Here is a 27,418-nt window from a genome sequence, read left to right as displayed (position 1 = left end):
ACTGCTAAACTTATCATTTAAGCTTCTGAGAATAATACCACATTTGGATTGCAATCTTCAGTAACCGGAAGGGTAGACCGTTTAATTTTAGTCTGATGTAGACCAGGCTCTAGAGAAAACATCATCATTCCTAACCTTGTGAGAGTTACATGGTCCGCCAGAAATATTTCCAGGTATATAAGAGTATGTAGTATTATCACAGGAAAACATCCATCCTACGGGAAGTTTAACAGAATATATGTGGCTTGGTGAGCCTATTGTGTGATTACAGCTCATAGTATTATTAACGTTGATGCATTTATCATCTGTTCGATTTACACAATATTTGGGTTATGTTTGTGGTTGCTGAAGGTGTCATTTGTACTTGTTTGCATTTGCCTAATCTTTCAGGATTATATGTCATTAGATAACATACATCACCCTGTGTGACATTACGGGTAATAATCTTTGTCATGTTGGGCCATAATTCACCAATACACTGGGGCATTCTTGACAGTATTCATATACAGAGAAATGTTGTCGTACATCATTATCCTCTGCCTCTGTATCATTGTTGATTTCACTGAACACCTTTAACAAAATATCCACTGGAGTGGGTACTGCTATCAGACAACTGGTGATTATGTCTGTGGTGCTAGACATGTCTGATAAACAGAAATGGGATGTATTCAATACTTCAGTAGCCAAATACTTCCAAATATTGGTTTGTGTGTCTTTTAAAAATGATACCATACGTTTAGAGCGGGCGTGATATTTTTCTAGCAGAATGGGGAAATCAGTCTTTGTCTGAAATATATTGGCATGATCATTATTTTGTTCCCAAAGAGAGAGATATTTATCTCTTTCCCCTTGACCCAAAAAATAGAGAGCTTCCTGGCGAACTATAATTAGTGGAAAGCCCACACAAACAATGGGAGCACACTACATATTACAGCTAGATATATATGTGAGCCGCTTCCCATGGCGCCGCGCGTCTATTCCTCCGTAGATTTGATTCGGGGTGCATGAATCCATGTCGATAATTCTTCAGTCAGTACTGCGGTGTGGGTTACTGCTAGAACGGTGGTTGGAAGTTCGTAGGGAGGTTCTGTAGTCCCTCCTTTGGTGGGGAGACACTTGATCACCACCTTGTCTCCAGGCTGGAAAGGGTGAGTCGGCTTATCTGAAGGGAGTGGAAGAGAAGAGGAAACATCACCATAGATACTATTCAATTTCTCTATCAAATGATAAACATAATTTTCCTGTATTTGTTCTAGGTCTCCAGCTACCTTTGGGCAATACGTACCATGAGCCCTGGGAGTTGGAAACGGCCTCCCCATTAGAATTTCGAATGGTGACAATTTTGTAGTACTATTCGGGGTCATTCTGATTTCTGCAAGGACTGCGGAAAGGACATCTGGCCATCTCGATAAGGTGCCATTTGTCACCTTACGCAGTTTATCCTTGATTGTGCGATTAGTCCTTTCTACCTGACCTGAAGATTGGGGGTGATATGGTATATGAAACTTCCAATCTATAGCGAGGGCTTTAGCAACTCCTTGAGTTACCTGAGATGTAAAATGTGTTCCTCTGTCACTATTTATTTGAAGTGGGCATCCCCATCTGGGAATAATTTCTTTACACAGTATTTTTACAACTGTCTTTGCACTTTCATTTGCAGTGGGGAATGCCTCTACCCATTTACTGAATTGATCTACCATTACAAGTAGATATTTTAACTTTCCCGCTGCTGTTGGCATTTGTGTGAAGTCAATTTGTATTTGTTCCATAGGGACAGTAGGTGGCGGCAGATGTTCACATTTTGCAGATCGTGTGACCTGCGTGTTGTTTCTGATACATGTTAGACATCTGGCTAGTTGTGTTTCAACTACCTGATCAATGTCTCTTACTAAAAACAATTCCTTAATCTGATCACCTGTTGATTTCTTTCCTTTATGCCCAATTCCATGAAAGTGAGATTAGAATAGGGCTGGCTACTTTGGGAAAACCTATCACTGTACCCGTGATCCAAACCCCATTTTCATCTTTGCTCAGACCCTTTTTCTCCCATAACTCTATATCTTTGTCCTCTGCAAGTTCCTGTAACATTTTAAGGTCATAGTCTGGGATGGGGCATGTCATTACCATATTGAGCTGTGTGTCAATAGTGGTGTCGTATGCTGGAAACATTTTTTGTGATTGTGCAGCTTCTTTAGCGTGGAAATCAGCCAACTTATTAATTCTGGCCTCATCTGTTTCTCCTCCAGCATGTCCTTTACATTTGACAATTGCTAGTTTACTGTGTAGCAACATGGCGTCCAGTAACTGCTCTACCTATGTGGCATGTGATATGCCCTTACCATTGGCACTGACAAACCCACGATTTTTCCATATCACGCCAAAATCATGTACCACTCCGTATGCATAACGAGAGTCTGTATAAATGGTTACCGTATTTTGTGATGATGCTTTACATGCTTCTGTCAATGCTACTAACTCTGCCGCTTGAGCTGAAACAAATGGTAATGCTCCAGAACAGACTACTTCATCTGGTAATCTAACTACTGCAAATCCTGTCAGATATACTCCATCTGCAGGTTTGGAGCATGAACCATCTACAAACAGTACATCTCCCTCCTTAATGGGCGTACTTTCTAAGTCGCTCCTTACTGACGTCGTGTTGTGTATATTCTCTAGACAATTGTGAACTTCATTGTCTGTTTCTGTGTTATGCAGTAGCAGAATAGTCAGTATTTGAGCAGGACCAATGTGTGGTGGGTGATTGACAGTGAGATTTGAGGTAGATGTAAGGATGGTCTCGTATCCTGTCCTATGCTGTGCAGTCATATGCTGTGTAGTGAGATTCCTGAGAACATGTAACACCTGGTGTGATGTATGCAATGTTTGTGCATGTGACAGTACAATAGATTGCACTGTTTCTACAAGAATTGCACATGCAGCTACTTGTCTTAAACATGCCGGGAACCCCTGCACAATCTCCTGCGGTTTCTTAGAATAAAATGCCACCGGTCTATACCCCGAGCCGTGTTCTTGCACCAGTTCGCCAACAATGGCAATGCCTCTCTCGCTGCAAAACAAATGGAAAGGCAGATTATAGTTTGCCAAGCCTAAGGCAGGGCTTGAGCACAGTGCAGTCTTAAGTTCGGTGAATGCAGTGGTAGCCTCTGGCGTCCATTGTAGTGTATCTGGCTGGTGCATCAATGTCAATTGTCTCAAAATGTTATCCCAATGGGATCAGTTCGGTATCCATTGACGGCAATAGGTGATCATTCCCAGAAAAGAGAGCATTGCAGATTTTGTCTTGGGTTTGGGGAGATTGGCAATTACCTTGGCCCGTTCTGGTGATAGCAGTCTCTGTCCTGGCTGTAGTATGAAGCCTAAATATTTGACAGTTTGTTGTGCCTTCTGAACCTTGTGAGGAGAGACCTTATGACCCGTAGCAGCAAGATGCTCCAGCAGACTGCGAGTGTCCAGAGTACATGCTTCTTGTGTATGGCTGCACAGTAGTAAATCATCCACATACTGCAGCAAAACAGAGCCACCGGGCGGACACAAGTCAGCAAGAGTCATACGTACTACAGTGCAATAGGCCTTTGGTGAATCGCAAAAACCCTGTGGTAATCTACACCACCGGTACTGAGCACCTTTGTAGGTGAATGCAAATAGGGCTCTTGTGTTGGGGTGCACCGGAACAGAAAAGAATGCTGCATTAAGATCGATTACTGTAAAATGTGTCGCTGTAGCTGATATTGCTGTAATAATTGCTGTTACATTTGGTACAATAGGCGCTAATGGTTGCACTAACTCATTGCGCGCAAATCTTGCGTGAAGTGCCATTGAGAACTGTTAGGTTTGGGTACGGGGTTAACTGGTGTATTGTAGGGTGAAACAGTTGGTTCTATCACGCCCTTTGCAAGCAAGTCCTTTATAATAGGTTCTATCCCTGCCTCTTTTTCTGCAGATAATGGGTATTGTTTAATAAAAACCGAACTTGCTCCTGGCTTTAATGTAGCCTCATATGGTGTGCATGATATGAGACCTGGGTCAGTGTTGGATGTCACCCATACCTGTGGGTCAATGTCTTGTGGTGGTAACGGTACATCAGAGGAATAAAGATTCCATTCTATATCCCATATTTTGTCAATAGGTAAATATTTGTCCTGTAATACAAGCTGTTGTCCCTGAGCCCATACAAAAGCCCCTTTGTCTAATGCAATATATATATATAGTTGTTGGTGTGATCCATACACCTTCGATACGAGCCGAGACAGCCGTGTGTGCTCTTGGATCATGCATTTCAGTTTCTGGATCATAAATGGTACATGAAATGGGTTTGGCCAATGTCATGTGTGTGTGTACGGCATGTCTCTGTGAGAGGCAAAATCTGACAATTTAGTTAATTGTTCCACTAATTTCCTTGGCATGGCCAGTCCTCAGACTTTTAGTCTTCCTGTATCATGCTGAAAGAGAGAGAGATCATAATCGTTTGGGGAGAGATGTGGGGAACTTAAAGTGATCCTTCCCTTGTCGTCGATACGTATATCAATTTTCATTTTGGCCATTAAATCACGTCCCAGCAAATTTACCGGACATTGTGGAATCACCCGAAAGGGGTGTTCCCATTTTTGGTCGGATCTAGAATCCAATTGTACCGATAAAACAGGTGTGGTGTAATATTTGGTTAGTGTACCCTCAATACCCATAGAGGACTCGTCTGATTCTCTCATAGGGCCTCTGTATGAATGTTTATTTAGACAAGAATGAGTTGCCCCGGGGTCTACAAGGAAGTCAGTTAATCTTCCATTGACATACAATGATAACAGTGGTATATCTAACCATCCATTAGACACAGAGGCTTGCGGGCAGACAAGGGTTTCTGTCCTCGGGCATCCCTATTGGTTATAGGGTATTTCCTGGTTGCATGCAACATTGTAGTTGGGACTGGGAGCATTTTGTCCCTGATAATTTTGGTACTGTCTCTGGCTATTCTGCCAACCATTTCCCTGGCCTTGCTGACCCTGCCTTTGGTTCTGTTGTTGCAGAAATTGTGGGTTATCACCCTTAGGGGGTGCCCAGCACTCATTCCTCCAGTGTCCTGCTTTCCCGCAATTAAAACAGACACCTGGTTTACATTGATTATTTCCTTGTTGTCCCCTTCCTCGTCACCTATTCTGTCCTCCTCTACCTCTGTAATTGTTACCTCCTATAATTTTGCTGTGATCCCTCATTAGCATACATTACAGTAGCTGGTGGGGGTGGAGGGGCACGGTCAGGGAAGGCTCCTGCTCCATCCTTAATGGCTAATTCTTTTTCTATTTCTGCCGGTGGCATCTTCTGCCATACGGTCACTGTCATATAAACAATTTGCCTATACGCCTCATCCAATCCATCGAGCAGGGATTGTACATATAAAATGTTCAACTTATCATCTGTTTCTCTAGGTAATTGCATTCCTGCCGTACTTACCCACTCGTTTTTAAATCTACGGCAAAAATCTGTAAAAGTCTCATTGTCTTTTTGTTTTATGGTCATTATTAGCCCCACATTTTTCCTTGATCTTCCTTGATCGAAAAAATACTTATGCAAATTTTCCCACAGTTTCTAAATGGAGGCAGGCTCCTTCCATACGAAACCTGAGTAATCAATCAATGTCTATATGGCCAGTCAGAAAAGTGTTGATTGGTTTTATCATAAGTATTGCCAGCCCACCCATGTTGGGGTGGTGTGGAGGGTTTCTCTGAACCTTGCATAGCAAAATATGATAATGGGGTTTGGCAGTATACAGGTGTGGGGTGTATAGGTGGAGGCGGCCATAATGGCTCTCCTAGCTTCGGATTTTTCAGTGGAGGTGCCACCTTAACCCAAATCCGACCGCATGAGGACATATACAGTATTTCATGTCCCAATCGGGATCCGGCTCATACCATAACCACTCTGGATTGCCTAAACACAATCCCTGTATCATTAACATATGGAATGGGGCAAAACTACCATCTCTGGGGAAGGAACCGGAGGATCCCATTCTTTCTGTCCATCCAGCCATATTATCAACAAAAGGATCAACATAGTAATCAGCAGTGCAACTTGACACATACTCTTTTGAGGTCTCCATGTCGGGGTTGTACTTCCGGTTAACGATAAGCATTACCGTTGGTTTTGGTTTGTCAGTAGTGTTATGACTAGCATCTTTGTCACTTTTCACTTTCTTATTTTTAAATTTCTTTGGTTCCCTTGACCCACTTTTGCTAGTAGCTGTCCCCATAATGCACAAAAGACAAGTCTTTCAACACTCTAGCATAAAATATATAAGCAAGCAAGCACAGCACAGTAAATATATATGAGCAAAGGCAGCGTACTTATGCACTCTATGGATATACCCTTTTTTTTTTTTTTTTACTTTTCCACAGTCACCTTAGAGCAGTGGTTCCCAAACTTTTTTGGTTCAAGGCGATCAGGATTTTTCTGCAGCGCCCAAAGTAAAAACAAAGTTGTATATACATACCTAACAGTTGCAGTGCGCAGTTGGTTTCTCTCTGACACACTCTCACTCTCTCAGACACACTCTCTCACTCCAACAAATCAGGGGAGCTTGTCTCGTAGTTATGGTGCAAGACGAGTGGAACAGTCTTTATCAAGGGTTGCAGTTTGTTTCTAAGTTTCTTAAATTTTTCTTTAGATCACTTGATTGTTATTATTATCACCTTGCTTTATTTACACATATGTGGTTGAATTGTATATTGTCACATTTAGGGTGTGTTAGAGCGCTATTGTTAGTTTTTTTTCACACTCTCACTCTCTCAGACACACACTCTCTCAGACACACACTCTCTCAGACACACACTCTCTCAGACACACACTCTCTCAGACACACACTCTCTCAGACACACACTCTCTCAGACACACACTCTCTCAGACACACACTCTCTCAGACACACACTCTCTCAGACACACACTCTCTCAGACACACACTCTCTCAGACACACACTCTCTCAGACACACACTCTCTCAGACACTCTCACACACAGACGCACACACGCACCCAGACACACGCGCACAGGCGCACACACGCACCCAGACACAGGCACACTCGCACCCAGGCGCGCGCACAGTCACTGATACATACAGACACACACACACAGTCACTGATACACAAACACCCACACAGTCACTGATACACACACACGGGTCACTCGTGCGCACACACACACACACACACACACACACACACACACACACACACAGTCACTGATGCACACACACACAGTCACTGATACATACAGACACACACACACAGTCACTGTTACACACACACAGTCATTGATGCACACACACACACACAGTCATTGATGCACACACACACAGTCACTGATGCACACACACACAGTCACTGATGCACACACACACAGTCACTGATGCACACACACACAGTCACTGATGCACACACACACAGTCACTGATGCACACACACACAGTCACTGATGCACACACACACAGTCACTGATGCACACACACACACAGTCACTGATGCACACACACACACAGTCACTGATGCACACACACACACAGTCACTGATGGACACACACACAGTCACTGATGCACACACACACAGTCACTGATGCACACACACACAGTCACTGATGCACACACACACAGTCACTGATGCACACACACAGTCACTGATGCACACACACAGGTCACTGATACATACAGACACACACACACACACACACACAGTCACTGATGCACACACGCACAGTCACTGATGCACACACACACAATCACTGATGCACACACACACAATCACTGATACACACACACACTGATACACACACACACACACTGATACACACACACAGTGGAGACCTGAGGCAGCGACGGATGTGACTGGGGGGGAGGGGAGGAAAGGCAAGCGATCCATGCAGGCAGCTCCCCACCTCCCCCTGCAACCACCGCCCGCCAGCCAGCTGCAGCGACCGCTTATCACCACTGCTCGCCCCCGCGCCAAGGGGACGTGGGGAAAGGGGTGCCAGGACAGGCAAATGTCCCTGGCTTGGACCCGGGGCAGAGGGGGTGGGACCCGGGGCAGAGGGGGGAGACACCGTGCAGCAGACAGAGGAGCCAGGAGCGGGAAGACAGACACAAACTCACCGTGTGCTCTGTACAAAGCGGAAGCCCCACCCATGGCATACTCTGACCTGAAGCCAATCCCCTGCGGCCCGGCCGGCTTTAAGGAGGGATGGTGGAGAGGGATAATCGGAGGGATGGTGGGGAGGGATAATTGCGGCGCCCCTCTAGGCAAGCCACGGCGCACCAGGGCGCCGCAGTGCATAGATTGGGGACCACTGCCTTAGAGTATTCCAGATATACACTTATATCTTATTCCTTTGTCCTAGTCAGGGACTATAACCCTGACTAACTATATGAGTTCACAACCCATATGTTTATGACATAATCTTTCAGTAAGGGGGTATAACTATAATAGAGTTTCTGGATAAGGAGTCACCGGGGGATAATACGGATAGGTGGTATCTTGTACTTACCCCGATGGCGCCTTATCCCTCTTCTAACACCAAATGTAAATGTATCCTCTACTCCAACGTTAGTAGGGATCGTCACCTTCAACTCGGAAGATCCTCCCGGGAGGCCAAAACCCCTCTAAGGTGCTGGACAGGAAAAAGTCGAACGTTCGGGAGAGAAGTAAACGAGTCAGACACGAATGCTCTTTGTCAATTACTTCACTCTGTTTATTATTAGTTACAATCAGGTTTATATAGCCGAGCGAGGGTGTATACGTGCAAAAGATTACTTCCCATATTTTGACATTACGTTATTTATCTGAAAAGTTACAATACATTGTCCTTGACCAAAGCCATATATTCTTACTTGAAATGCTGAGATAGCACACATGTTGGACTTGCATATGTGGCTTGGACTTCCTGCTTTTATTGAGGAACTCTTTATCTGACCATGTTCTGCGAGTTCAGCCAACATAATTGAGTTTAAAGGCAGTAAACAACAAAATGGCGACATTAGTATAAAATGGCTATATCAGACAAAATGGAGTCCCCTCTTGAAATATACATTATCAGGGTACCACATTGCAGGATCTCCAACACAAGCCCCTGACACCTTAAGGTTCTTTCTTGTGGCCTCATGGAAATGTTACTCTCTCTCTCTCTCCATTGCAATCCTCTCCCTCCTGGCCCAAACACAATATCATTATACACCCTGGATTACTCAAAATCCTTGCACTATCTACTGAATGTTGGTGGAGAACTCTGAAAACCAGCACACCAACCACCGCTTACTCTAATGGCAAACATCACAAATTTACAACTTGCAAACAACTACTCAAATTTCTATTCATACTGTTACTCTCTATAGCGGTTGATATTGAACTTAACCCAGGCCTTCCCTTTTGAACTCTGTCCCATACAACATAGACCTTTTTGGAATTTGAAGGGGGTACTCTGTCGCCCATATAAATATCCAGAGCCTGTTGCCCAAACTGGATGTACTAAGGGCATGGTGCCTTATGCATAAATCCAAAGCCATCGTTCTCACAGAAACATGGCTAACCCTAAAACCCTCGATGCAAATATTGCCATTCAGGGATACTCCATTTCTAGGAAAGATAGGTCAAAGAGAGGAGGAGGGGTGTTATTTTATATTGCAGACAACTTACAATTTATGCTGTTAAATTGCCCCCCAAGCCCACCCTCTTTTGAAATCCTAGTTGGCAAAATCTGCCTCCCCTTTTCTAATCCCGTCTTGGTTGCTTTTATCTACCGCCCCCCTAAAGCCCCTCTCCATTCCTGACTGATATTACCAGTTTCTTGGCTTAATTTCCTCTCTGAATGAGAAGAGTGAGCTGCCAGTTCTTGGGGATTTCAATTACAATTGGCTCAACCCTAAAAACAAAATCCAGATACAACTCAAGTCACTTAACCTAACACAACTCATTTCCCAACCCACATGGACAAACTGTCACGCCTGTATGCCCGCAGACCTGGCTAGACCCCAGTACTGAGGTGGGAACGATATAATACCACACACCCACAGCAGTTGGAGCAAGCCCTAGAGTGTGGTACTGCACCGACACACTTTATTCGAGCAAATGCCCAGTATGTACCTGGCAGATACCTGGAATGCACCGCTCCTCACCTCTGACAAGCCCCGTTGCGTTTGCCTTCCCAGCCTGGGTTCATGCCTGGCTGACGGGCGGCTGATCTGTTAAATGATAATGATTAGGATTTAATAGGCTGCAATGCTTAGCGTGTCTACCAGATGGCATAAATTCATGAATTGTAATGCAGTATATATATATATACTGTGCAGTATTGCAGCCAGCAGGAATAAAATACTTCAATCCCTGCCTGAAAAATACCTCAATGCACTCGGGCAGAAAACAGTCACAAACCTCAATACACCCGGGTATACCCGAATTCGTGGGACTAGCCGAGCTCGAATAAAGTGTGTCGCCAGTGTATAGCGTTGCTGGGCCTGTTGGAAGAGTGTTAGTATATACTTGAAACGCTTGGGGATGTCCGTAAGAATAGTCGTGTCCGTGTGTCAATGTTCAGGAGTCCAGAGGGTAGAATCGTCAGAGTATAAGCCAGGTCCTAGGAAGCCAGAGGTAAGCGAAGTGGTATGCGTAGCAGGGTTCAGAGGGATACCAGAGAGCAGAGTAGTCCAGGACAAGCAGAGGTCAAAGCCAGGGAAATCCAAGATAACACAGGAGCAGGAAACAACAGGAACACAGAGGGAGCACAGCATAGGTCAGGTACACACAGGGAAACAGGAACTATGCAGAGCGGGGAAGAAGTGGATTATAAAGGAGGTCATACCAATGGGAGAGGGGAGGAGTACAGAGAGAAGTGGGAGACAGGGATAGGACAGGGAGAGAAGAGGAGGAGACAGAAGGGGCAGTCAGAGGAATGGCCTGTAAGGGCTTGAGAGGCGGAGACATGGGGAACAGGATAAGAAGTGCATGTGCACGTGCCCTCTGTAAGCTGGGGATGCGCGCGCACAGGTTGCAACACAGAGACGGCCCGCATGGACGGAGGGGAGGACGCAGGAGGGGCACGGAGCCCAGAGGAGGGGCGTGTGCGCGCGCCCTCCGTGGGCTGAGGGAGCGCACGCACTAAAAGCGTCATCAGGCGCGCGGAACGCCGCGCCGTGGGCACCACGCAGGGAGGAGGCAACGGGACGGATGCCACCACTGGGGAAGGTAATGCGGGCACCGTGGGAGAGGGAATGGGGAGGATCGCAGCAGGGACTCGGGGACCGCGTGGGTATGCGAGACCTGCGGGGAACGCGCTGCGGCAAAGCGAGAGGGCTAGAAGGCAAAGGAGAGGAGTGGGAAGGAGTAGAAGGGGCAACAGGAGATGGGAGAGAATGACAAGGAGGGGAAGGAATCTCCTGAGTCGTCACACAAACCTGAAATCTCACAACCATTCCTTGCTAGACTGGATTCTCTCCTCTAGTCTTTACTTTACATCCCTAACTCCCTTTACTCGTTTTTAATACTTGGGCATGTGGTTTGACTCCCATTTAACATTTGGGATGCACATTGGCATAGGTTTTGGATTTCAGTGTATCAAACTAGGTGTACTTTACAGGAACAAATCCTCCCTAAGTCTGCTGGTCAGAAAGCGTATTACACAGCAGATGCTAATGCTAATGCCAATTATCAACTATGTGGAGTATATGGCTCGGCACTCCAAACCCACTTTAGCAAACTTGATACCCTCTACAATTCAATATGCTGTTTTGTTCTCCAATGCAACTACAACACACATCACTGCGAAATGCTCAAAGAACTAGATTGGTCATCACTTGAGTCTAGGCTCAAAGTTCATCTTTCCTGTCTTGCCTTCAAATACTTTCTGGGCAAGCTACCCGTCTATCTGAACAAGCTCCTCACCACATGCAGCACTTATCTGAGATCTGACTCCAAAAGAATGTTCATGATCCCAAGGTTCAGCAAAGTATCCGGCCGCTCCTACTTGTCTTACTGTGCACCCCAAAACTGAAACAATCTATCGGAGACTCTCACAGCCACCACAAGTCTAAGTTCTTTAAAAACTAAACTAAAGCTATCTCACATTTGATTCTGGTCTGTAACTGTTACATACGCCTATAATATATATTATGCCTAACTTTGCATGCAATGTTTTGTATATAATGTGTATCCTGTTCACTTATGTAACTGTATTTGTCATCATAACTCTATGCCCTGGACATGATTGGAAACGAGAGGTAACGCTCAATGTATTACTTCCTGGTAAAACATTTTATAAATAATTAATAAATGAAAATTTCCCTTGGAGTAAATCACATTCTTGGTGACGGAACTGCACTCACAGAAGTGACGTCACTGCTGGCAGAAGAGGTCATCAGTGTTGCCAGCTCGGCGCTCATGCAAAGGCCTCCCGCGCACGGTACGAATGCACAGGAGACGTTGCCGCCGGCTCGGCGCAGTAAGTGCGGGCGCGCACAGACACCGCACAGGCACAGATTCAGCGCACACAGAGACACAGACACACACAGAGATACACAGAAACACGAGGAAGTCACAGTTACTATACATATAGAAGTGCAAATAGGTAAAACCGGCCGGGGGGGGGGGGGGTATGTGCTGCGCACGCACGTTCTAAGTAAAACTTCTTTGTGTTTTTGTCACTGAAATTGTTTTGAATTTTAATTAAAAACATCAACGTCACAAATTCAATTTCTGTGTCAAAACAGTGACAAAACACAGTCGTTTCACTTAAAATGCGCGTGCTCAACACACACACACACACACACACACACACACACACACTATTTTAAAGCATATATTTTTTTCTTGGCTTTCTTATATGTGCTTTGGTTATCTGGTCCTGTATTATGTACTTTGTAGACATGTAGATCAGCAAAAGCAACATCTGTTTGGTACTCACTGCTGTGCTGTCTCATCCCATGAATGCGATTGTTGCACCCCACTCACACAGACTGACATCTTATTGCATACAAAAGAAGCAATATTGCGGGAAGCAGCACCTTTGTCCGATTTCCTCCTATGCAGTGTGATGTCTGTTTGCAATTTGTCACATGCTCTTTTTGCTTTGGTGAATCTGATGACAGATATAATTACACAATAAAAAACATAATAAAACACAATACAGCACAGTATATCTGTTTTAACCATTTAGTTACCAGTAGGTATTTTAATTGGGTGGGTTTATCACCACCAAGATGTTCCCTGATGAAGTAGCTACGGAATGCACTGAGTACCTTGTGTTACTCATGTAACTTTGTGACATTCCTCTCTATCGGGGCGCCATCTCAGACTGCAAAGAACAGGCTTTTGGCCGCTCACGGGACGGTTCCTAGACATTTCTGTGGCAGACTTGGCGGTGATGTTATCAGTGTATGTCCCAGAGCAAGCCGTCTGAGGTGAATGGAGAGCAATGATAATTTTCCCTAGCAGTCTGAGTGGCGTGTTGCAGCACCTTCAGTCGGTCGCTGGACTGCAGGTGTTGCTGCCTGAGGATTGTAGCATCAAACATTGCTCCGGGGATTATGGATTTATCTACCTCTGACTGCCATTGTGTCCTGACCGGGTGCCAGCACGAGTGTCTCTCCATTCTGGGAGAGCTCATCTTGATGGTGTTTATATTATAATGCATCGTTTAACTTACCTTCTTGTACGTGCATATAATACCATCTTTTCCATACCGTTAATATCATTTTTAATACTATACTGAGAGTTGTGCACTGTTCTCCTTTTTTGTATTCATACTAGATTTCTGAGGCTGAGCCACCAGCTTTGATTAGCAGCAGACTCTATTAAGGGAAGAATTCTATGTATATGTTTTACAGTATAATTGGTGTAATTCTAATAATATCTTTTCAACATGTATTATCACTTCTGTACACTTGCACAATTTCACAACCTGTATCACTTTGCAAGTGCACCCTTATTAACACTTAAAATGTTCATTCTTAATATTTCACCATTTTTATTTAGTGTGCAATACATTTGTCTACTATTTTTCCGCCCTACAGAGCATACACTCTCAATGGAATAATTGGAGACTTACAATACGAGCAAGTGCCATATACAACATTTTAAGGGAGCAAGAAAGTGCAAGGACTAGCCACTGGCCCACACTAAGCAAATGCTTCATTGAAGAGATTATGTTTCAGGCGCCATTTGAAGATGGGTGGAGATGGGAATTGGTGGAGTCTGAGGGTGAGGGTGGCACAGTAAGGGAGATGGGTTTTAGATGTGAGAGTACTGTAGAGAGGAATGGGGCATATGGCAGACAGTGTTTACTAGAGCTGGAAGGGGTATAGCAGGAGATTAGAGCTGAGATGTAAGAGGGTATGGAGGGAAAAAAAACATTGGATGGCGCTCTAACACTCCCAATAAGTGCTCAGTGCAATAACCAGAAATATATATATATATAGCTCAACCCCGTTATAGCTCGATCCGCTATAACTCACACTGCATACACTCACAGCACACACTCACAGTCCCCCCCCCCCCACCTCTGGTGTTAGCTGCTGGGGGATCGGAGTGTGGCTGGCAGGGGGGATCGGAGCGTGGCTGGCAGGGAGGGATCGGAGCGTGGCTGGCAGGGAGGGATCAGAGCGTGTCTGGCAGGGGGGAGATCGGAGCGTGACTGGCAGAGGGGGATCGGAGCGTGGCTGGCAGAGGGGGATCGGAGCGTGGCTGGCCAGGGGGGGATCGGAGCGTGGCTGGCCAGGGGGGGTCGGAGCGTGGCTGGTGGGGGGATCAGAGCGTGGCTGGCAGGGGGGGATCGGTGTGGAGCTGCTGGGGACGTGAGGCAGGCTGCTAGGGAAAGTGCGAGGGTACACGTAGGGCTGCTGGGGTACGTGTTGGGCTGGCGGCCACCTCTTCTCCCCTCCCCCCTATTGGGCGCGCGGCTCTGGTTATAGCGTGGTCGGATCAGGTGGCCCCCTAGGACCGTGCTATAATGGGTTGAGCTGTATTAGGCGACAACTGTGCCCTGCCCTGCTATTTTCACACCACTTATAATGAATTAAACACACACACACACACACACTGGGTTTTGTTTTCAGATGCACAATTGTTAAATTTAAGTTATAAGTTAATATTAAACAGCTTGACCTAATGTGTAACCAGCTAAATTATTGAAGATATTTTTTATGTTGTATAATGTAAGCATTATCCACTTCATTCCTTTTTCTAACTCTCACAATAAGCTTTGAATGATCTGTAAATCTTTTTCTGACATGTCTTATGTACTCCGTTATTGTCTCCACATTGGGAAACTATTTGAATTAAAGGCTGCCTCCCTACCACTGTATTCTCCTTCCCCTATCTCCTAAATCACTCTTGCACATTCTGGTAAAATGTAACAGCAGCGCTTCTATGTGGAACATCAAAGTGAGGTTACTTCATGATTTGCGCTCCTGTCCCAGAAGGATAGAATGTCGGTGGTGTAGAGCAGGAGAAGCTATCAGGAACAAGAGAACACACAGACAGACACACACACACACACGAACACACACCTCTCTCCCTAGACAGGGCAGACTCCCCCAGCGTCCCTGAAAAGTTTGCCAGTGGGAGCGAGTTGAAGGAGGAGAAGCTGCTGTGCGGGGTGATCAGTGGCCAGGTAGGGACGTGAGTAAAATTGGCATGAAGAGAGGAGGCTGCAGCCCTGAGCCTCACACTCTCCTAGCACTGCCTGCAGCTCTCTGACTGCTGGAGACACTGGGGGAGCAGGGAGGGAAGGAGGCAGCACAGTGCGATCCCATCTCTCCTCCCTCTGTAGACACGGAACCCCGGGCGCGGCGGCCTTTTATTTTTTTTTCTAATTGGCGCGACCCTGTTAATAGCGCGGTCGGATTGGGTGGTCCCTGAGGACCGCGCTATAACGGGGCTCAGCTTTATATATATTTATATATTAGAGAGACAGTTGGCACTCCAAATAAAAAACAATAGTTGCGATGCAATGTCCCATAGGGATAAAATAGAAAACAGTAGTCAACTCAACAAGAGTAAACAAAGGACAGCACAGCCCTGAGGAAGGTCCCTGTGAGGACCGAAACGTTGGTCTTGTTTGTGCTGCTGTCTACTTTGAATACAGGTTTTTTCATCTATCACTGAGTGCTGTTCTTTTGTTTACTCTTGCTGAGTTGACTACCATTTTCTATATATATATGTATGTATGTATATATATATATATATATAGAAGAAAAGGGAAGAGAGAGCGCATACCCATAGCGTAAAATAGTCAATTTTAATGAGGGGAAGGGAGGGAAGGGGTTAAGAAATGCGCTTACAAGAAAGCAGTAAAATCAAGCATTGTGTGAATAATCACCACCATCCGGTTTGTATCTGCAGTATCCTGGGGCAGTCCCGATCGTGCAGCAATAGGATCAGTGTCCAAACAGATGTCCAGGGCTGGTGTATTCCATATACACGTGTAGGGTCCTGGAAAGATGGCTCCTCGTGGATCAAGCCTTTGCAGCAGTCGCGCGGTCCAATCAGTTCCGGCGCGCGGTGATGACGTCAATGCCCATGCGTCTAACGTGATGACGCTCCCTGACGCGTTTCGTCACTCACGGGTGACTTTCTCAAAGGGAAGTATAGAGAAGGGGGAGGTCCAGTACGCGTCAGGGAGCGTCATCACGTTAGACGCATGGGCATTGACGTCATCACCGCGCGCCGGAACTGATTGGACCGCGCGACTGCTGCAAAGGCTTGATCCACGAGGAGCCATCTTTCCAGGACCCTACACGTGTATATGGAATACACCAGCCCTGGACATCTGTTTGGACACTGATCCTATTGCTGCACGATCGGGACTGCCCCAGGATACTGCAGATACAAACCGGATGGTGGTGATTATTCACACAATGCTTGATTTTACTGCTTTCTTGTAAGCGCATTTCTTAACCCCTTCCCTCCCTTCCCCTCATTAAAATTGACTATTTTACGCTATGGGTATGCGCTCTCTCTTCCCTTTTCTTCTATAGATGCCCTGTGGACGTGGTTCGTCCACTTTGGAGAGCAGCAGGAGACCCTTCATACCAGGATCCATATCATTATTGGACTATCTGAGGACTGGTGTTCATACTCTCTTTTTTCTTTTGGCTTTATCTTTTATTTTTTCTTAATACTATTAATAGATCATGTGTTTTTGGTTATAGGTCTATTTAATATCTGTGTAGGATAATCCAATTATTTTATTGTTTAAGTGTATAGATTAATAATAGTTTTTGCACAGTTGGTGTATAGGATATATATTTATTTGCCTAGTTAACCTTAGCATAGGCGCTGCTTTCCTTCCCCCTTTTTTTTTTATATATATATATATATATATATATATACCAATGTATTCAGTATATTAGATTAAAAAATATATAAAGTGATACATATATATAATCAAGTGAAATAAAGTGCACAATATAATAATCACATACCACCAACACGTGAAAATAATAAAATAGACAAACAGACTTCACTCAACCCTTAAAACAGACTGTTTCAAAAGTATTTCTCCAAACCCCAGGGGAGCGATGATGAAGGCCATGTAAAGAAAAACATTACATACAGTAGTGCAATAATGCTAAACACAGTGAAAGTGAAATTATAAAAGGGAGCTCCAAAATTCCTACTCACAATTGAGTAGAAGTATAGAAGCAGTAATCCAAGCAGTGGCAATGATGTCCCTGGATGGTGTGTGGTAGTACAGTAGGATCAGCAATAATTAGAAAATGAGTAATGGGCAGGGTAAGTTTATGGTGTGGTAATAAAACAAGGAATAAATGCTGCACACCACAATATAATAAAGAGATTGATACAGTTAACGGTGCTCCCTTCAATGTACGATCGGCAGCAACCACTTTTTTGCACATGACAAAGTCCTATTAGGTCGACACGTTGTGTATGCTTAAATAAATGTTCACTTTTTTTTAAATCCGTGTGCCTCATCTCCTATTTTCCTTGTGTGGCTTTGTGGTAAGTCGCAATCTCACCGCTCTACTGCCCGTGCTGTCAGTTACTTCCGCATCCGTCTTGTTCCTCTGGAGTCACTTTCGGTCACATGAATTCACCCGCTGGAGCCGTCAGGGGATGCCTCTCTCTGAGTCCTTCCGCAAGCCACGCTCTAAGCGTTTCGCTGTGCGCAAATGACGGCTTCCTCCTGAAAATTGTGGACCTTCCTTAAAATGTTCCACACTTTCACTGTGTTTAGCATTATTGCACTATGTAATGTTTTTCTTTACATGGCCTTCATCATCGCTCCCCTGGGGGTTGGAGAAATGTAAGAGGGTATAGAAGAAGGTAGAGCCTTAAAGGAGAATGTTATTAGTAATGCTGAGTTTTTTTTTTGTACTTAAATTTTTTATTCAGTTTAGACAGGAAAGGACAATACAACATTAGCTTGAGTACAGATTACAGAATGTATACATCAAATACAGTGGTTCACTGGAACCTATACAAATAGAATGCTTATAGCATGTATCTGAGGTACTTCCTTTCTTATTGGTTAGTAAGTTCAAAAACGTAAGTTTTATCCACCCATCTGTATACATGACCTGATTTCTCCTAATCAAATGAAATCAACTTGGTGTAGTGGTGGGTCTAGATCCTAAAGTATTAAGAGGGAGGAAGACATGGGCAGCAGAAAAAGAAAAGAAGAAGATGGGGGGAGGGAAAAGAGGGGGGGAGGGGAAGGGTGGTAGGCCGGCCCACGGGTCCTCCCCAGTGCTGCATCTCAAGCCCGTCCGGGCCTCATAGTTATCCATGGGTCCCAGGTCCTGTAGAAACTGTCAGTGGACTGATATAAAAATGCCGTCATTTTTTCCATTTCCATAACCTCACTAATTCTCCTTCCAACTGCACGTTTGGAGGGAGGGGCCAATTTCTTCCAGGAGGCCGCAATAGCGCATCTGGCTGCCGTGAGAATAAAATATATTAGTCTTCTCATTGGAGGGTCTATATCTGCCACCGGTTTAGCTAATAAGAAGACCAGTGGATCTATAGGGATCTGGAGTTCTGTGATCTCCTCAATGATAGATTGAATCATTTTCCAATAATTCTGGATAACCGGACATGTCCACCATATGTGGGCCATGTCTCCCTTTTGTCCACATCCCCTCCAACAGAGGTCAGACACCAGAGGGAATATCTGTTTAAGGTGCGCTGGGGTGAGGTACCAATAATACATGATTTTGTAAATGTTTTCTTTGATTGTAGTGCATATGGACGTTTTTGATGCAAACTCCCATATGTCCTCCCAATCGTCTTTGTCAATTCCAATATTGAGATCATTGGCCCATCTCATCATATAATCATGGTCTGCGGAGTCCGCTTTTGACTCTAGGCTCCCGTAGATCTTTGTTATTAGGCCTTTTTGGTAGATGCCTTTGCTACTTAGCACCTCGAACTCCAACATAGAGGGGAACTCCAACCTTGGGGATAATTTTTGAAGAAAATGCCTAATTTGGAGATACTTAAATAAATTTAGATCTGGTATCTCATATTTAGCTCGAAGCTCCTGAAAGCTCAATAGTTTACAGTTATTTAACAGGTCAGCAATTACCCTGATACCCCTTGCTTTCAATTGGTTGAATTGATTAGAATCGCAACCTGGGGGGAACTCCGGGTTGTCAAACAGTGGAGTAAGCTGTGAGACGGGGGATAGCAAGCCGAATTTATTTTTGTTTTTTGTCCAAATCTCCCACGTATGTCTCATCGCTTCGAGTTCTATTTTCTTTGACTGTGTATCTCTTCTCTCACCAGCCCACAAACCTATTGGCAAAGAAGGCGTTTTCGCATAGTACGTTTCAATAGACAACCAGCAAGTCTGGGTCGGGTCGGTGTTCCAAACCACCTTAACTGGGCTGCTTGGTTGTACTTTAGAACATTCGGAACACCCATCCCCCCCCCCCCACCCCCACTCTCCCCTCCTCGAGGTCATCATGACCGTTCTGGCCACCCTGGGTCTTTTGCCTTGCCATATAAAGTGGAAAATTTTGTTTTGCAGGTTTTTCAATTCAGGCCCTGGAATGCGGACCAGGAGGGTCTGGAAGTAGTATACTGCTGCGGCACAGTTTATTCGAGCATTTGCCCGTTCTGTGCCGCAGCAGTAGCCTGGCGCGCGCCCGAGTGTGACGGGCGCGCGCCGAAGCAGCGGAAGAGCGCCCTCCGATCGGGGCGCTCTCCCTACCGCTGCCGGGTCCGCCGGGTCCCCCGGAACCCCCTGCCGCTGTCCCGCGATCGCGGGACACCAGGGCTCCCTCGGGGAGCCCTGGACGCGCGTGCAGGGGGCGCAGGCTCCCGAAGACGCGTGACCGCGCGTCTATGACGCGCGGCACGCCGAGGGGCGGCCACTAGCAAGCCGGGAAATCTCCCGGCTTGCGGATCTGGCCGCACTGCGATAAAGTGTGTCGCCAGTGTAGGAGCCACGGGAGGACATTCATTTTTACTTCCCTATTGTTAAGTAATGCAGAGGTTTAATGGGAAACCACTGTAAGGACCTCAGGAGAAGTACAGCAGAGACAGACCAAAAAGAAAGGGATATTATTCAAACCACAGTGTATTTTTTTGTTTTTGTTTTTATGAAAGTAATAAATTAAGTATAGAGTTGGGATGAGGGAAGGCCAGAGAGGTTAAAGTTGCAATAGTGGAGATATGAGGGTATGCATGGGCATTTTAGAAAAGGGCAGATTGTGGAAACATAGCGGAGGGAATAATGGCAATATTTACAACAGCCTGAATGTGAGAAGGGAATGGAGGAGTCATATATTACACCAAGGCTGCATTTTTGGCAAATTGGCATCAATAATCATTTTTATGTGTCATTTTCTGACTGAGACAATATGGAGCAATTGGGGCTGGTTTAGGTGCCTATGTAGACTTCTCCAACCTATCTTTACATTATAGATTTGTCTGGTTGGGTGGATGTCATGTACACTTAGATAATCAGTACAGTAATAAATAATTATATAATGTGTATCAAAATGAATTTAGTATGAGAGCTGCCAGAAAGAAAATGTCAAGTCTCTAGGACCACAACCAGTCATTGGGGGACCACTGGATGTCCAGGGCCACAATTTTAAGGCCATGAGTATAGATTGAAGAGAACATATTGTTAATTTAGTAGCAATAAAGTAAATTATGCAGAATATTTTGGAATGGTAATTTGTTTTCAGTCATTTATTTACAGATTTGAAAACATTTGAGTTCTGTCTTTTTTGTTTCCTTCTGTTAGAGAACTGCCTGAATGAGGGGAAAAACTGGAGCTCTAATATGTCCAGAAGCGGGTTAACTCCTAGCAGCCTAGAAGTGCCAACAAAACATGATTCCTGCCACATGTTGGATACGTGCCAAGAACCAGTGCCCAATGATGGTGAATTTACCGGCCGTGTACAGCACATAGTACAAACTGAGTCTAAGTATGGATCAAGCAGAAGATATGAGAGAGATGGCCAGCTTTTTGTCTGTTGTGAGTGTGGTAAAAGCTTCTCATTAGATAGGGAATTTCTCACACACGTTTGTGCCCACACTAGGGAGAAACCCTTTACCTGTACAGACTGTGGAAAAAGCTTTTCACTGAAGGGGAATCTCCTTTCACATCAGAGTATTCACACAGGAGACAAACCTTTTAATTGTACAGAGTGTGGGAAACGGTTCAGAACTAAGAGGTACCTTCTCGATCACCAGAGGATTCATACAGGGGTGAAACCATTCACATGCACAGTGTGCGGAAAAAGCTTTTCACAGAAGCACAACCTCCTCACACATGAGAGGATTCACATAGGGGAGAAATCGTTCACATGTACAGAGTATGGGAAACAATTCAGTATTAAGAGCAAACTGCTTTATCACCAGAAGATTCATACAGGGAAGAAACCTTTCACATGCACAGAGTGTGGAAAAAGCTTTTCACGGAAAAGCCACTTCCTCATACATGAGAGGATTCACACAGGGGAGAAACCGTTCACATGTACAGTGTGTGGAAAAAGCTTTTCACTGAAAAGGAGGCTCCTTTCACACCAGAGTATTCACACAGCGGACAAACCTTTTAACTGTACAGAGTGTGGGAAACAGTTCAGTACTAAGAGGTACCTTCTCGATCACCAGATGATTCATACAGGGGTGAAACCATTCACATGCACAGAGTGCGGAAAAAGCTTTTCACATAAGAGCAACCTCCTCGTACATGAGAGGATTCATACAGGGGTGAAACCGTTCACATGTACAGTGTGTGGAAAAAACTTTTCACTGAAGAGTAGTCTCATTTCACACCAGAGTATTCACACAGCGAACAAACCTTTTAATTGTACAGAGTGTGGAAAAAGCTTTTCACGGAAGAGCAACCTCCTCACACATGAGAGGATTCACACAGGGGAGAAACCGTTCACATGTACAGAGTGCGGAAAAAGCTTTACATGCAAGCGCAACCTCCTCACACATGAGAGGATTCATACAGGGGAGAAATCGTTCACATGTACAGAGTATGGGAAACAATTCGGTATTAAGAATAATCTGCTTTATCACCAGAAGATTCACACAGACAAGAAATCTTTCACATGTACAGTGTGTGGAAAAAGCTTTTCATGGAAAAGCCACTTCCTTGCACATGAGAGGATTCACACAGGGAAGAAACCGTTCACATGTACAGTGTGCGCAAAAAGCTTTTCACATAAGAGCAACCTCCTTACACATGAGAGGATTCATTCAGGGAAGAAACCGTTCACATGTACAGAGTGTGGAAAAAGCTTTTCATGGAAAAGCCTCTTCCTCGCACATGAGAGGATTCACACAGGGGAGAGACCGTTCACATGTACAGAGTGTGGGAAAAGCTTTTCACTGAAGGGGAATCTCCTTTCACACCACAGTATTCACACAGCGGACAACCCTTTTAATTGTGCAGAGTGTGGGAAACAGTTCAGTAGTAAAAGGTACCTTCTGGATCACCAGAGGATTCATACAGGGGAGAAACCTTTCACATGCAGAGAGTGCGGAAAAAGCTTTTCACAGAAGAGCAATCTCCTCACACATGAGAGGATTCACACAGGGGAGAGACCGTTCACATGTACAGAGTGTGGCAAAAGCTTTTCACTGAAGGGGAATCTCCTTTCACACCAGAGTATTCACATAGGAGACAACCCTTTTTATTGTACAGAGTGTGGGAAACAGTTCAGTACTAAGAGGTGCCTTCTCGATCACCAGAGGATTCATACAGGGGAGAACCTTTTAACATGTGCTGAGTGTGGGAAACAGTTGAGTAGTAAGCGGTGCCTTCTCGATCACCAGAGTATTCATACAGGGGAGAAACTTTTAACATGTGCTGAGTGTGGGAAACCGTTCAGTACTAAGAGGTACCTTCTCAATCACCGGAGGATTCATACAGGGGAGAAACTTTTCACATGTGCTGAGTGTGGGAAACAGTTGAGTAGTAAGAGGTGCCTTCTCGATCACCAGAGGATTCATACAGGGGAGAAACTTTTCACATGTGCTGAGTGTGGGAAACCGTTCAGTACTAAGAGGTACCTGCTCGATCACCAGAGGATTCATACAGGGGAGAAACCTTTCACATGTACAGAGTGGGAAACCATTCAGTATTAAGAACAATCTCCTTTATCACCAGTAGATTCATACAGAGCAGAAACCTTTCACAGTGCGGGAAAAGCTTTTCTCATAATTGCAACTCGCTCACACATCAGATGATTCATACAGGTACTACATTTATACAGGTGATACATTTGCTTTTTCAGATTAGTGTTGGGCAACATACTGGTAGCATAGTAATGTCGTGCTAATAAAAGTGGTTGGTAACTCGATACGTACCATTATTTATTACCATGATATTTATAAATGCTGACTGTAGAGAGCTGAGTCGGGGTGTGTCTTTCAGAGAGAGGAGGGGGTGGGTCTCCAGAGAGAGTTTTGAATTAAGTTCTGGAATCTAGAGAAAGGAGTGGGGTAGCTCTAGCAGAGGAGTGAGGGCAGGTCTGGCACAGAGCGAGAATTGGGTGGGTCTTACAGAGCAAAGTGGGGGCTGGTCTTGCAGAGAAGAGGGGGCGGGTCTTACAGAGAGGAGTGGGACTGAGTCTTGAGAGAGAACATTTGGGGTAGGTCAGGCAGAGTACAAGGGGGGTGGATCAGGAAAAAATGGTGGATTGGGATGGGTCGTACAGATAGAGCAGTGTGCTGTCTGCTCGGCCAGAGAGAGGAGGATGAAGATCTGACAGCGAGGAGTAGGCCAGGTTTGGCAGAGAGAAGGGTGGTTGACAGTCTGGCAGAGAGGAGTGGTGGTGGGTGTGACAGAGAGAGCAAGAAGTAGGGGCAGATCTGACAAAGAAGTTGGGGCAGGTGTGGAAATGAGAAAGTAGTAGGGGTGGGTATGGTAAAGAGAAGTGGGGGTGGGAGAGCCTAACAGAATTCTGGGGAATACAGATACGTATATCCAATTGAACAGTGACCCCACAAATCAATTCTCTAATGAGTTACGAGAGCTACTCATAAGGTGAAAAGATATCAGGATCTTAAAGGAAAAATAATTTACATATCTATTAAAGGAGAAGCCGAAACTCACAACATTCTATTTCATACCTAAGATCCATAAAAATTTGACAAATCCTCCTGGAAGTACGACAATATCGGGTATAAACTCCCTAACCTCCAATCTGAGTAGATTGATGTTTACCTACACAAATACGTTAAGTCCCAGAAATCATACTTAAAAGATGCTACTGGTATATTAATTGCGTTGAATAATTACAAATGGGAGGAAGGAATGATACTAGCTACATGTGATGTGACATCTCTACACTTCCATAGGACATGAACATGGGTGTAGAGCCATGAAAAATGTATTATACAAAGATGTTGAAATAAGGAAATAGAATACGGGGAGCGCAAGAGAAAAGTATACAAATAAACAATGATCAGTGACAGTTTTGCACCAATGAAATCAAATGAAAAATAACTTGGGGTGGTGGGAGTGTGTAATATTTTTTAATTTTTTACTGTACTCACCCAGCCATGTGTGAGACTAACTCACAAAGTAGGTTCTTGTACACTGGAGTGTCTCCTTCCCTTAGCTATAGAGTTGTCCTGTTCATTCTCTGTGTATAGTATATACACCTCAACTATAGAGTTGTCCTGTTATTTCTCTGTGTATAGTGTATTCACCAACACCCGACGTCCTCATGATAGACCCAATAAGGATGACAGCTAGCCGCAGGGAAAGTATAAAAATACAGTTTATTAATTTAAAATAAGAGTAACAAGTTACTCACATGTAAAAACACACCTCTGGTACACGCAGTCGCTTCCAGACCCCTTTTCCTTGTGGGATTGTGGGCACAGAGCATGATAGAAATGGATTATAAATATCAATACAAGATATGAAGACTTTCTTAAACAAATTAGTTCTTTATATTTCGTTCCGTGGATGAATTAGTAATCAACCATATATGTGTTTTTTGGAGAGATTTCCACCATTGTCAGCATTAGAATGAATGCAATGTTAAAATGTATTTGTTTATACAGTTTCATTGATCTTACAAACCAGGTGAAAAGTTCTAATATTCATTCTATTTTTATATTGTCTATGCATAGTCTTGATGAATTGCATGTTTTTTTGTGATTACAAATCCTTTTGTTTTTATATCCTTATGTGGTCTGAGATGTCATGAATCATGCATATAGACATTCTTTGCTTTTGAGTCGGTTATAAGCTTAATGGGATGCATGAGGGTTAAGGTGATTGATTTATCTAAATCACAAATCCAACCAGAGCCTTTTTTTTGCATAGAAATGTTCTTGGGGTTGTTCTGACAAATCTCTCCATTTATGTCATGTGCATGAGGCTATAATTGTTTAGCTTAATGATTTGTTTTTATACCTTTTTATTTGTCAGTGACAGACTATTACAAATGAGACAGAACAGTATGCAACAAATGTATTCGCTTATGTTATTGTGATTCTGTAACTATTTGCAATTTGTTTCTTGTAAAGTGATTGTGAATGTTTTAAATTAACTGTGGGTGTTCAGGTGGACGTCAGAACTGGTGGCTGATTGGTTTAGCTTGCTCTGACAGGGCATGACCAATTCACTTCCGGGTTCGCATTACACTTAAATACTCTGAGCGGAGGGTTGCACAAATAGGGACCTAGATAAAGCGCTTACAGAGCGAAACATGTTGGCCCGTTTTTGCCTCGTTTTTATGGTCAATTAAACGTCATTTTGGAGTTATCATCTCTACTTTGCCTTTGTTCGGGTGGTGCGACGCCAACTTTCTCTTACGAAGAGGGAAACTTTTTGGATCCACCAACTTAAGACTCCGGTCCCCCTGGACTCAATGTGGATATTGATTTGGGAGTGTTCCTTTCCTAATCCATTGTCAGGGTAACAATATGGATACATCATCCAGTTCCACCAGTCCATTCCCTCATGTTTTCCTAGGCTGCTTCCAAGTGTACCAATTTCGGACTCCGTGTATGACATTGAGTTTCCCTTTCTTTTTTTAAGCATGTACACTATACTATAGGTATATTGTATCAACTCATGAAATTTCTTTAATTGGTTTTCGGTAATTTAATTAAGAATATCATGCTTAAACCAGAACGCATTTAAATATGTTTACATCTCAGTTTCAAGGTCTATTAGGCTTATTCTCTGCCTTCCAATACTTTTATATGACTACACATATTGGCTACTACTGTCCACTATGTGCACTGTAGTGTGTCACTGGTGTTGGGCACATATATATATATACACATCATTTATATCCTATTGAACTAGTGACATGTCAGTTTGCATTGTTTCATTTGATTGATTTTATCTCTATTTCCATTTTACATGTTTCTATGAAGAAATGAAGGAAAAATAAATAATGTATTCTACGTCTCCTATGGAACTGTCTATTTTTATTTTTGATTTATAACAACTAGGCAGATTTATATTAGGAAATGGGGGGGGGGGATAAAAGGGAAAGAACTCTCGCTTCAGCTCAGTTAACTAAATGATGTATTGATGACAAAGGTGCAAACGGGGATAAGGAGTGATAGTGAAGATTAGAGAAAGCACACCCTTTTGAAAGCACTCATTGTATAGTATGATATGATGATAATTTTTAAACCAATTTTAATAACATTGAAGTAAAAAAGAGGAAAAAGTCTATATGAAACTTAATACAACTAAAGTGTATTAGAGTGAATATATCACTATATTGACCAAACATATAAAACAAGAAAAGACGCATTAATGTCAAAAACTGAAACGCAAGGGATATCCAGATTATGGGTGAAAATTCCACTGATGATATTTAGAACCTAAATAGGTTACAGTAATTCATGGTTAGCCCTTGGATACAGCACTAATAGTATTTGTTAAAAAAAAAACTGTATATAGTAAAGAG

General features: G+C 44.0%; 1 protein-coding gene across 6 annotated transcripts in view; it reads left to right on the top strand.

The window, feature by feature from the left end:
- LOC142488333 (uncharacterized) overlaps nt 1-26,905 on the top strand; it is an 86,248-nt gene extending 59,343 nt beyond the window's left edge. For all 6 annotated transcript variants that reach the window (XM_075588716.1, XM_075588713.1, XM_075588714.1 and 3 more), the window contains one exon: nt 21,259-26,905. In XM_075588716.1, coding sequence (XP_075444831.1) covers nt 21,259-23,618 — 2,360 coding nt within the window. In that variant the 3' untranslated portion in view covers nt 23,619-26,905. The remainder of the gene's footprint in view (nt 1-21,258) is intronic.
- Nucleotides 26,906-27,418: the final 513 nt, after the last annotated feature.

Source organism: Ascaphus truei, chromosome 2 (genome assembly GCF_040206685.1).
Source record: "Ascaphus truei isolate aAscTru1 chromosome 2, aAscTru1.hap1, whole genome shotgun sequence".
Lineage (NCBI taxonomy): Eukaryota > Metazoa > Chordata > Amphibia > Anura > Ascaphidae > Ascaphus > Ascaphus truei.
This window is presented reverse-complemented; position numbering and strand designations above follow the sequence as displayed.